Source organism: Vollenhovia emeryi, unplaced genomic scaffold, assembly GCF_000949405.1.
Source record: "Vollenhovia emeryi isolate VEMERY1.0 unplaced genomic scaffold, V.emery_V1.0 DF939397.1, whole genome shotgun sequence".
NCBI classification, from domain to species: domain Eukaryota; kingdom Metazoa; phylum Arthropoda; class Insecta; order Hymenoptera; family Formicidae; genus Vollenhovia; species Vollenhovia emeryi.
Genome location: NW_011966969.1, coordinates 1 through 13381, shown reverse-complemented (window position 1 = coordinate 13381; position 13381 = coordinate 1). Strand labels below are relative to the sequence as shown.

At 36.3% G+C, this 13381-nt stretch overlaps 1 protein-coding gene and 1 long non-coding RNA gene across 2 annotated transcripts; both read right to left on the bottom strand.

Moving 5' to 3' along the window:
- Window positions 1-630: 630 nt before the first annotated feature.
- Window positions 631-2788, bottom strand: LOC105557965. The gene is made up of 2 exons (XR_001008639.1): window positions 1979-2788; window positions 631-1817 (listed from the first exon to the last, which is right to left on the bottom strand). It is a non-coding gene; the product is annotated as an uncharacterized LOC105557965 (long non-coding RNA).
- A 717-nt stretch (window positions 2789-3505) lies between these two features.
- LOC105557964 (synaptogyrin-2) lies at window positions 3506-13314 on the bottom strand. The gene is made up of 7 exons (XM_012005403.1): window positions 13024-13314; window positions 12426-12516; window positions 12124-12355; window positions 6414-6637; window positions 5055-5202; window positions 4095-4430; window positions 3506-3666 (listed from the first exon to the last, which is right to left on the bottom strand). The coding sequence occupies exons 1-6, from the start codon at window positions 13175-13177 to the stop codon at window positions 4224-4226; spliced, it is 1056 nt and encodes a 351-aa protein (XP_011860793.1). The 5' UTR covers window positions 13178-13314; the 3' UTR covers window positions 3506-3666; window positions 4095-4223.
- Between the last annotated feature and the right edge of the window lie 67 nt (window positions 13315-13381).

Genomic DNA, 13381 nt, shown 5'->3' with positions numbered 1-13381 from the left:
ATTCAACCAGAGTGTTTTGGAAAGCTCTCGAGATAAGCTATAAGAATGTGCAATAAAAAATAGGGTGTCTAATTTAAGAAATTAATAGTGACCTTCAAGTGACCTTCAAAACGACTATGCAAGGTCAAACCAATGGTACCATCTTACAGCCCTTTCGAAACCATAAAACTTATGTCCGACACATTTTTGAAAAAAACCTTATATTTTCCGAAATATTCAAGGGTTCCGACTTTTTCGTACACCCTGTGTACGATCGCGGCAGGTGTATAAAATTAAATTAGAGCGGTTGCCGTAAAACACCTCCAACTAAAACGATTAGGTTACGACGTTCAATTTTTGTAGCGATAAGTCAGCAAGTCGCTACATATTTTGCATGTTGGAAAGAAAATGCTAGAAACAATGTTTACATACGTGTAAACGCACACTTTTGCTTTTGGAGACGACACACGAGTTCTCTCTGCGGCAGCTTGCAACGTCTGTCAACAAGCTGATAAGCAGCGTACATCTTGTGTGATTAGGAAAAAAAAGTAATAACATTGTGTGCAACGTGTCGCAAATCGCGTATTAAATTTGAAACGAATAATCGCAAAGTACGGTCGCGCAAGATAAGCGTAATCTGTCACGTAATCATTTGGACTTGCATAAAAATAATCACTTATATGTATTTTGGCTATTTCAAGTTACAGTATATATCCCTAAACACTCAAATCTTTACAGACGCATACGCATTGCTACTGCAATTTGATTAGATGTATATATATTATTTATATTTATATATATATATGTATGTATAAGTACAATAATACAACAGCTAGTTATCAATACCCACATCTTAATACAGGTTTTTATTCCTTTACAGCTTTAGTGTAGTAGATACTTTTTGATAGCATTACATTCTGCCGAGTTTACGATGTGCATCCCGCTTCCTCCGATTTCACAGGCGAAATCAAAAGCACGATCACGTTGTTTCTCTCTTACACGGTAAAGATTTTAGACTGTTTGTTATTGCCTTAGCCCTTCTCGATGGACATGTGCATCGTCACGCCACGCTACTAGTCAACAATGTTATTAGCTATATAGAAGGGCTAAGATTTCAAAAGAGGTGAGAGATCAATTTTGAGAAGAGTGTACATCTAAAAATCCAGCCCGTCGAACACGCAGTCTGGTAAATAAACGGTAAGGGAAAGAAAGTGTAAAACAGTACGACCGTACGTCGGAAAAATATCTTTCGTCATCGCAATGAATCCTGCACGTTCGAAGGGATGATATTTTCAGAACTATCGGTAATACATATAATGATTATTATTGCACTTCACGTAATATTTTACACAAACTATGCTTTCCAAATGATCAGGATACCTTATCATAGGTGTATTCTCTTCAAGAGAGTTATGCAAACTAGATATATCGAAAGATCGACGGAAAGCTATAAACGCAAATGTCTATGAAAATCATGCCTTTGCAAATACAAGTTAAATAATCTTACACTCAACTGTACAGTTCATATGTGCCTAGAATGTATAATTCTCTCGAGTATCTTCGGGTTGCTAAATTACTGCACAAGTTTCTAACAATGTTCACATTGCTTAAATACAGTACACGACAAAAGAATACTTAAATAAATGCTCTAAAAGCCATGAATTTTAAATGATATCATAAGTACACGCATGACTTTTTATTCTGCTCTAAACAAGCGATTATCTCAATTTAACGCGTGCTTCATTTCAAGATCATTACACATCACTTCTTGTTAATATCAATCCAAGTAATTTCATAGTTTCAGTAATGCACTTTTACATATCGAGATTCACATTCACCTTATGTAATAAACAATAAAATATAAATAATTCAATAAATAATATAAATAACTGAAAATATGTTCCTGAGATTCCATAAATACCTCACTTTTTGTTAATATCAATCCAAGTAATTTCATAGTTTCAGTAATGCACTTTTACATATCGAGATTCACATTCACCATATGTAATAAACAATAAAATATAAATAACTGAAAATATGTTCCTGAGATCCCATAAATACCTATTGGAAAGTAAATAATTATTAAATATAAAAATTCAATGAGAACAAACTTTATCGCGACGTGTTCATTTATAAACCTTTCATCCTTGTACTAATGAATTGTTAACGTAAGAGCGACTCAAATACAAAAATCTAACACGGCAATAGATGTTGCGGTTAACAATTCATGTATAAGTTATGACTATTATAATTTATATACAGGGTAGACCATTTTAATCTACGCCCTGAAATCTCTCAAAATCCATAAGTTTAAGGCAAAATGTTGTATGGTTTCGAGGGGACCGTAATAGGGTACCATTGGTTTGGCCTTGAAGAGTTATTTGAGGGTCACACGAAGGTCACGTTTAATTTCTTAAATGGAACACCCTATATATTTTTGCATATTCTTGTAGCTTACCTCAAGAGCTTTCCAAAACACTGTAATAAAATATTTTTTTATCAAGAAACTTTTTGAGCTGTAAAGCTTGATGGTTCCAATATTTTGACATAAATTATAAAATATTCATTCTTTGATTATCTTTTCTTAATAGTCTTATGCACAGAATAATGTCGGCTGTTGTGGGTGCAGTTCCGATCCGCGCAACCTCCACGTGGTATACCTTGGGCAATACTAATGCCGGCGGGGTACTGTTACTTTCAAGCATTGTAACTCAAAAAGTACTTTACGAAAAAACATGTTATTACAGTGTTTTGGAAAGCTCTCGAGGTAAGCTACAAGAATATGCAAAATATATAGGGTGTTCCATTTCAAAAATTAAACGTGGCCTTCATGTGACCTTCAAATAACTCTTCAAGGTCAAACCAATGTTACACTATTATGGCCCCCTCGAAACCACACAACTTTTGTCTGAAACATTTTTGTCTTAAACTTATGGATTTGGAGAGATTTCAGTGCGTAGATTAAAATGGCCTACCCTGTATACATATATAGATATATATGATAGCAAACCAAAGTTTTTATTAATATAAATTCGTATATATATATATACGAATTTATATTAATAAAAACTTTGGCTTGCTATCATGGTTTACAAGTGCAACTACATTTGCTAATGCTATTCTGCAAGGAGTATCTTCCATTGTCTTGCAACTGATGCGACAAGTAACTTAAGTAACTTAGATATTGTCTCGCTAATGTTAAAACACGTGTCGACTTATTCGAAAACTTATACTCATTTCAATCCTAGACTCCGCGTACATCGTTTAATACTAATTGCACAATAATGCAACGTATTGTATTACTGTTATATTTAAGTCGCGTTTACCATGAACACGTTACAACGTTAAAATATACATAGCCTGTGCATATACTAGCTCTTACTTAGTTATGAAGTTTTGCTATAGTGTTTCTCATTATAAGATATTATATTTATATTTACTTCCCATAGATGGTCAGATTAGCCGCCGTCGTAACGCATGTCCAGGCGTATATGACTTCAAACACACCTAACGCTGTTTTTTTTTCTTTTTGTGACATCGGGCATATGGATAAATGTAACTTACAAGTGGTCAACAATAAGAAGCACAGTTTAACAAATAACTTCCTTCTACATCTTGCCATGAAAACTTACTCTATGACCAACGCGCTGCCCAGCGACCTATCAGCGAATGAAGTTCTTCTTTAGTCTGCAAAGGAAAATACAATTCGATGTAGCTGCCGCGTAAAATCTTACCAAGACACAAAGTGTCGCGAGGAGAGAGAATTTGCGCGCCGACAATTCTTACGTAGATCGTGAACGACAATTATCTTTTACATACCTTGGCACGTTATTCACCGGAACCAGAAATGTATTAACATAACTTTATTCGATCTTTTCTTAGATTAGATTATCCATAGTAATAAATAGGGGGTGTATCTTCGGGGAGGTAGGCACTAAGATACGCCACTGATTAATTTTTCGGCGAGAAAAATAACGGGCTAGGACTAGACCAGGATGCGAACCTGGGACCTCCTGCTTTTCTTAGATTAGAGTCGATGCATAAAAAGAGCAGTCACACGCAGGATATTACGAGAGCATTAAGATATGATCGCTTGATAATAAAACTGAGATTACCTTTAAGCAAATCAGGTGATGGAAAACAATATATCTTGTTCCGAAAAATTATCCTAAATCATCTTCTTTCGTAAGTAGCTCGCTGTGCATCCAATGGAAATACATTTTGGTATCGACTATGGATGACTTTTAGTAAGCGGGGGCTTGAAAGTCACCCATGCCCCGCTGCTGCTGCTGCTGCTGCTGACCGAACGGCGGTTCCTGGTAAGCGGTGTCAGTGGCGTCGGGATAGCTTGTGTATCCCGTACCACCGACAGGATCCGCCTCGTAACTTGGAGCGAATGCCGCGTCGGTGCCTTGCTTAAATCTTTGAAACGCGAACCAAGCGCAGCCGGCCTGCAATAACAGAATAATGTAATTCTCAGGCAAATTTACAGAGCACAATTAGTTTTCGAAACGAAGACGAATTGTCCGACTCTTGTTCTTTTATTAATAACACTCGACCATATTCAGGGATTTTCACTGAGGAACAAAGTAAGTAATGACTTTTATACTTATGGCTATAAGCGTGCCCTTTGTTGGACATCTTAAGCCAAATAATAGAGTACCGCATTCACGCCATCAAACAGAATGAATTTATATATTTCTCTAACACTGACTCGTTATACTTGTTTATTTTTAACTTTCAATTTAATTTTATACAGATTATCGTTCAACAATTCGCCACCTTTTCTTTCAATATTTATTTCATGAAAGCTCCAACGTTGTTAGAATATTACAAACTTTCTGTCACTTGTAAATTTAAGGTAATTGGTTAAGAATTTTTTCTTTCGTTTCTTTTATAGTTGGACCGAAACTTTTGTATCGATTGATGAATAAACGTGAAATTTTGGGAACCTAGCGATATCTTTTGATAGCTTATAAAAAGAACACAATTGTTTACCCGTACAAGCCAAGAGGGAATGAAAACAGATGTTAATAGTTGAACAAAGCCTGCCGAGGAGACTCCACTTAACGTACCCAAGTAAAGATTGAGAAGAACGAGAACGCGATAGCCGCTTGTAGATTATTCACACCGTATCCGTCCTTTGGTCTCGGAGAGTTATTCCATGCGTTTGTCAAGTAACAGAATCCCACGAAGTAGAGGAAGGACCAGAAACCAGAGAAACTGTAATAATAGTATATAATATCAAGTTGTGTTACTCAAAGGATGCGAAAGGAGCAGCTTTGACGCAATTTTGAAAAGCTCGATTATAAAAATCTCATTTTAATCCTTTAACGGCCGTCCTTTTTGCGAGTTTCACGCTTGACCTCGTGACGGGTCAAATAAATAAAAGCAAAATTTTCCTATCTTCTAAATTACTCCAGCATGCAAAAGCCACCCCTGAAATGCGAAAAATCTTTTTAGCGGAGTGTAATTTAATTTTCTCTTATTTTTTTATTCTAAATTCAAGGGAAAAATACTCCCGTAAAAAATAATTACAACTTCTACATTAAAGGAAACACTCCCATAGTTTAGAAACGTTACAAGACGAGAACCTGGTGGACATTGATACTTGATTTCCCTATAATTCATGGAAGGGGTACAATTCTAATTAAATATTTTTTCACACGAAACTGTGTTACATGTCCGAAAAGAAATCGGCGCGCAGTACGGGTGGAAAAACGGTATAAAAATTTACATATTAAAATTACTTGGCTATCTACATCCTGCTTGGACCTAATAGGCTTCTTGTTGATTACAATGGTCCTGATTTAACTTTATTGTTAATAATTTTCGTTGCATAGATTACTGTTTGACCGATACTGAGGTGACTAGGTGATGTCAACGAGAACCTGCAGTGGGAGTTTTATCTACAGTGAGGAGAGAGAAGAGTGAAGGCAAATGCTAGAGGAAGCCAAGACCCTTAAAGGGTTGCAGAGCTAAAGAAGAAGATTAATGTTTATTCACTGTTATTCTGCAAAAAGTATGCTCAAATGCAGGTCTTAATTTATGTGATCTTTTTTTCATTTCAAAAGGGCGTTTTTCAGCATATTCTCACGAGGGGTGGTTGTTCTTGTGATCCTTTGGTACAGAATTTTAACTTCATTTTAAAACGTGTACATGAACTGAAGACGAGCAAAACAATTAAATTGTCTAAAATTTATTTTTTGTTTTGTTTTGTCACTTTCTCCACAGAGTGTGTAGCTGAAGGGTCGCAATTCTCAGGCCCCGCAATTTTTGTTAATTCAGAGTCTACCTTCCTCCTTAAAATGAAACCTTAACGAAATCGATATGTTAGTTTTCATGGAAGGTGGGATTTTTCGGAGCAAGTGGGACGTGTGCGCGTCTCACCGGCCGTTAAAGGATCAAGAGTGTAAAAGTGCGGCGCGGCTCACCCCAGATCTATGAGAACAAAATGCTTCCTGGTCTTGACAGACGACATCTGTTCGAACAGGTATTCACCCGCGAGGAATCCGATACTGGCCAGAAACGCCAGTACGCCGATGCCAACCCCGTAGTTGCACGCGTTATTGTCGTCATTGTAGAGACAAACGTCTTTCCCATCTTTCGGAAGGTAGCCCTTGCTGCTTATACACCCGAAGACGATTATTGCGAATAGCTGGAAGCACGATGGATGTTCTGTAGGATAGAAACTCGAGAAAAATGGAAATACGTTGGCGTGTCGTAACTAGGCACGAGGTACGTACAATTATTAAACATGGAACTAAAAAATATATATATATACATGTAGTATACATATATAGCGCGCGCGTGTATATTTTATAGCAACGGGAACAAGAATATTAATGTATATTTTTGTAAGTTTTAAGATCATTAGTCTCTTTTTCTGACAACTCATTTGAATAATTATTTGCAGCAGTCTGATTTATGACCTCAAAGGTATATCGTCATATGTCTGATAGGATGTTCTACGTTTGTTTTTGTAACTAGGCATATCCAATTCTATATTTGTGATTATATTATCTGACCGACAAGTGTGGTAACAATATCTTTAAGGAGGTTGGTTGCTCAAATAAAAATGAATTCAAATTTATAGAAAAAAATATATATTAAAATAATAATATATATACATTATATAAATATGTAATATATATAATACATATACAATATATAAATATATATAATAAATAAAAATATATAAAATATAATATATAAAATATACATATATGTAAAAAATAAGAATTTTATAAGTGCAAATAATTCTATACATATAAATATATATAATAAATATATGAATATATATAATAAATAAAAATATATAATATATAAATATACATATATGTAAAAAATGATAAGAATTTTATAAAAATAAGTGCAAATAATTCTATACATATTTACGAAGAATTTTGACGAATACTGAAATGACTTGTCTACGTAGTTATCAAGAACATATATGTATATATATATATGTATATATATATATGTAGATATATATATACATTATCAAAATTCTTCGTAAATATGTATAGAATTATTGGCACTTATTTTTATAAAATTCTTATCACTTTTAACATGCTTTCGAGAATTAAATTACAGATATCGTAATACTTTTGCTATGTTGGCCATGTGCAATAGTATAACTTTAATGATTAACTAGTAAGAATACTCTTAAAAGTCGCCAGCAGTAATTAACAACATCAATGATTTTTATTGACCGTATCTGGCAATTAAAATTCTTATTGCGAAAAATATTACCCCAACCAGGATTCGAACCTGGGACCTCCTTTAATAATTAATTATTCGACAACCATGCAGACAATCGTCTTAAACTTTTGCACGGAGGACAGATTCCCATGGACGAATATTTTCTATAAATTTGAATTTATTTTTATCATCTTCATTTCAGCAACCATCTACATTGATCACAAGATTACCGAAAAACTTCCGCACCGCTGAACTCGCTTGCTGTACGTATTCGTTTTTAACCCTTTCTTTTTCTTTTTGGTAAGTCCCAATCTACAATAGAGATTTAAGCCCTAAGCCTTAAGAAATTGACTAATCACAGTCGCGCATTCTACTCATACTTGACCGTGATTGGCCAATTTCTTAAAGCTTAGGGCTTAAATCATCTATTGTAGACTGGGACTTACACTTGCTCTAATAAATTTCTTATTCCACCAACAGCGTACGGAGAATCTCTCCCTGATACCTAAAGAAGTACTGTATCCAAGTTACCGCTCAAAATTAATTTCACATATAATGTTGCGCTATAATTCTATTATATTTTTCTTTATGTCATTGAAAAAGATCACGTTAGATGATCAAAACATCTGACAACACGCTTGGCCCTTACTGCCTATTCATTTTTCCTTTGTTTGGGGTATCTTTTGCCTTTTAGAAAAATCGGTGACTAATATCTCTGCGGTAGTACAATTTCCATTTAAAACTTTGTTCCTCTAGATCCCACTTGACAAAGGCTTAAACCAGAGGCCGTAACGTTATTTTCTTTACCAAATAAAGGATTTTTTCTGCCAGTTGAGGTCGGTGTGTTATTTAATTTTATATTTCACAATATATTCGAATAACAAAAGTGACAAATAGACGAAAACCGAGAAGCACTGAACGCCGTTGCCCTGAAAAATACATGGCAAGTTTAAGGTCAAATCAATGAAGAAAATCCATTCAAAGTTAATCATCCACTCGAAACAAAGTAAATACGCCAGTCCGAAATGTTGGGTTTTCATTTCTCGTCTCGAGTACAGTCCCAGTCTCGAGATATCTTAGAACTCGAGCTGAGCCGCGGTTCCGGCTCGTTCCGGCCGCAGACGCCTTGCATATTTAACCAGCGTGTCCCTATATGCGTGCAACGCGAAGGAAAACGAGCGGTTTTATTAAAGAAAAGAGCGGGAGAGGGTAAGAGAGTGAGACTGAACGGAAGAGGATCCAGTCGCGCGAGCTAATAGCGCTGTTAGGGAGGCGGCACACGGGGGAGGCCCGCGGCCGGAGCCACCCCATTTCGCCCGAGATATATCCGGCAGGAAGGTCAGGCGAGGAGGACCCGTTCTGTCGAATCGCGACGGATCCCAATTAAATCATCGAACGCCCTGGAGATCCACGACACGCGGGTGCGTGCCGCTGGAATTCGTGAAAAATCAATAGAACCCCATCGTGGGCGCGGGAATGGAGGGGGCAGCCGAGGCTCTCTTTTAAAATCAATGACTATCCGCGTCGAGGGATCTCGCTCGCTCTCGCTCTCTCTCTCTTTCTCAACGACGGCACCATCGTCGCCGCGATCGCGATCGCGATCGAATCGGCCGGATATGGTCGCGCTGTCGGGGGTGCCGGCGGCGACTTACCAGGCATACCGCTCTCAGAATGACCTGCGGCCGCTGGACGAACGCGATCGGATCGAAAGGGGCCCCGGCCTTTCCGCCGCCGTACGCTCCGCCGTCCATCTTAGTGCGACTGAAGCGGAGCGTTCAAAGTTCACGCAGCGACCGGGCGCATGCGCATGCGTTCGCCCCGACGCTGCGCCGCGGAGCGGCCACATTAGGGGGTGTGTGGGTGGTGTGTGTGTGTGTGTGTATGCGCTTCCCGAAATCCCCCACGGCCGCCCTCGACCGAGCCCTCTCACGATTCGCCCTATGCGTCTCTCTCGACTTTTCCCCCCGCTGTCACGATTTATCCTGACTTTTCTCTCCCCCTCGATTTCGCGGAACCTTGGACACTTTCCTCACCTTCCTTAAAAAAGGCATCGAGTTGCAACATTAGGATTACCCCCCGTAAAAATTTTGTCATGCGTGAACACGAATAAATAATATAGAATTTTATAAAAATATACATATGCATTATTTTACATTGTATATTTCTATATCATTTTGTATATTCTTATTTTCTATATAATACAATTCTGTATAATTTTATAGATTTAGACATGCTTTTACATGAAAAATTTCTTATTTAATTATATACAGGGTGGGCCATTTTAATCTATGCACCCAAATTTCTTTGTACCTAAGACAGATACGGAAAAATGGTTCAGACAAAAGTTGTTCAAGATAATGGGGGTCATCTATCTGTGTAACTAGCTTTGACCTTGAGACTACTTTTCAAGGTTATTTGAAGGTCAGAGTGGTTTTTTAAAATGGGAACCCCCATTTTTTATTACACAATTTTTAACAAGTAATAAAAAAATTGTTTTAAACAATTGTGTGTTTTCTTTACACCGGTTGATTTGTCTCATTATTCTGTTCAAAAAAGTATTAAGGTAAGATGATAAAAAAATGAATATTTTACAAGATATTTTGTAATTTGTCAAAATATTGGAACTTTCAAACTTTAATAACTCAAAAAGTTCTTAATAATAAAATACTTTATTATAGCGTTTTGGAAAGCTCTCGAGGTAAGCTATAAGACTATGTAATAACAAATAGGGATTCCCATTTATAAAAAACCACTCTGACCTTCAAATAACCTTGAAAAGTAGTCTCAAGGTCAAAGCTAGTTACACAGATAGGTGACCCCTATTATCTTGAACAACTTTTGTCTGTAAAATTTTATAGGATAAATTTATAGGATAATTATATAGAAATGTATAATGTAAAAATCTGTACGGACATATTTGATGCATAATTTTATATAATGTTAGAGGAAAGTCCTCTATTACGAGACAAGATTCTAATATGAGATCGATTTTCAACGTCCAAATTCAATCACTTAAATTTCTCTCGCAACGATTACACGATCCAACGATCAATTTTCCACTAAACAAGAGATTTCACTCCAAGGGCAATAAATTCATGGTGGAACCAATAGATAATGCCTATTAATTTAGCAGAAACTCCGCTATATCACATTAGGAGCCTAATTCATAATAGGGGATTTTCTTCTATATATTTTTTATTGGGTCTCTTTTCCACGATTCTGTCTTGGAAAGAGAACAAAGACGGTTTAGTTAAAGTCGCGTCAGTTAATTTTAAATAATGTCTTACAGAGTGACTCACCAAGCGTTTCACTTCCACGAGGAGGGTACACATGAACAAAAAAAAAGTCAGTTGAATGAATTGATATGCAAATGGATCAGATTCGTGATTAAAGAGTTGTACTATACAATTTGAAAATTGGAGCTTTTTAGAAATTGGAGTTTTACAATCTTTTAGAATAGAAAAAATTGTTACAAATACAATACATACTTTAAAAATTATTAGTCTTTTAAGCAAGAAGCATTCCAAAATCATAATTTCTTTTTAAATTCCTTAATTTTGCATCTTACAGCAGAAAAATAACAAAAATTGTTAACAAAAAAGTTTTGGAGTAAATAACTCCGAGAATATGTTCTATGGGGGTAATACTTTGCGAATCACTCTGTGTATAAACGACGCTCCAACAGAGTAATAAATTTTTGGGGGGATTTTGTGGGATATCGTGAAATAATGTCAAATAAAGGGAGTCGTTTCGCTGGTTTGCGTGTTATTTGTAGTACATTTCTATTAAGTATATTGTAAAAAACTTATTGTCTTACAAACTACATAATAAAAAAAACATTTGCGCTTCGCGCATCCTAACAATCTGCAAAACTTTTATCTCCAAAATCTGTTTAACAATATATACGTCGTAATGCACAATCCACTAAGCGGAACGCTATACAGTATGTAGGAATACTCTCGGCTTTTGCTAGGCTGCAAAGAAAAGATTTACTTTACACATCGCTGAAAATGGATGCAGATCTAAAAAATCACCGGATAAAATCAGATGCAGTTTCGCAATCGAATTTACCAAGTTCTTATTACGAAATGTTCAATTATCAGTCCATTAATCTGAAGGAACATCGGACACAAAGTGCTCACGGCTAGATAGAGTGGGTTTACTGAACAGAAATGTCCTCTACCATTTTATAATCTTTGCAATTATTCAGAAATTGCACAATTAATATCTATGATAGCCTACATGGAAACTGCAATCAGCCGCGCTGTCTCTTGTCACTGAATGGAATAGATGTATTCGTAGATCATTAATTTCTTTACTACTATTGCAAAAATAGCAAGATGGTATAGGAGTTTTCTATTCGGTTTAACCCGCTCTACCTGCCTACAAAGGGCGTTACTTATTATCAGATACTCTGTATATACAATATACATGTAATACCGTAACTATCACAGCTTCCAATTCCTTTAATTTTAACTCGGTTGCAACGACCTCCTTGAGAGCGGCGTCAGCAATCAAACACAGAATGTGAGAGGCGCTTAAAGCCTTATCCGGCTCGACAAAACAGTTGATTCTTTCTTTTGCCAGCTTCATCCTGCAGTATTTCACGAAGTCCTGAATTATACTGAGCTGCCTTTCGCTTAGCTGCAGCATCTCTACTTTATTAGGTATCCTGTAAAAGAAAACAGGACTTTTTAGTTTTAATGTTTACTACATGTAAGATTTTTATGACGAATTTATACTTGTGATGAGGCTTTGTCCTTATATCGGATGCGTCTTTCTTAGAGATGCATAAAGCGTTGACTATATCCCCTGCCTGATTCTTATCAGCACCTGCAAACAATTCCTTATCACTGCTTTTGCAACTTTCATTTTTCTTTCTTTTCCGCCTTATACACAAACACATATGTTCACGCGTAGCAAGAAAACATAAAAAAATTTTGCCTCTAATTTTAATGTTACATTAATTTCTAAATAACTATTATTTACACCAATAAAGATAAGTAATTCAAATTAGATTTTAGTAATAAACTATACTTGAAACTAGAAACAATTGGGTCTCGCAATTTTCTTGTGGAAGAATAAATTCTTCAAGATTCCACGTTTACAAAGAGAGCTTGAAATACGGTAATTCTACAAAAAATTATCTTGTAATCTACTTTGTTCCAAATCTCGTACACGTCAAATTTAACCCAATATTTAACTTTTTATAAATTTTTTACCAAAATGTTCACACATATACGATTTCATCCCAGAAATTAAAACCTCTGTAAACAGAACGTATCAGCCTGTCAAAGCAATAACACAGTTGTCGGAAATAAGAAACAACAAGCGTTTTACCAAGTTGCACAAAATCCTGCTTGGTTAGCTTATGCAAAGCGCTAGTCGATATGTTTCTGCTCTTGAACTCCTTTATTAAATTCTGTGCCCCTACGCCGCACAGCACCGTCTCAGTTTGTTTGGTAAATCCCAAATAATCATGATCCGTGTCCATCTTTCCGCAAAGTAGAATACTTTCATTCGAGAGAAACTTCGGAGCCTCAGAATTGCTTTGCGTGTTTCTCCGCTGTCTTCTTCCTTATCTTGTTCTGGCACCCGGCTCACACGGCTGGCCGGCTCCTGTATTGAGCCAACACGACCACGACGAACCAATAGTCTAGATAGGTGAAACATGTTAGGGTGGCGTCCCATGGAGCGG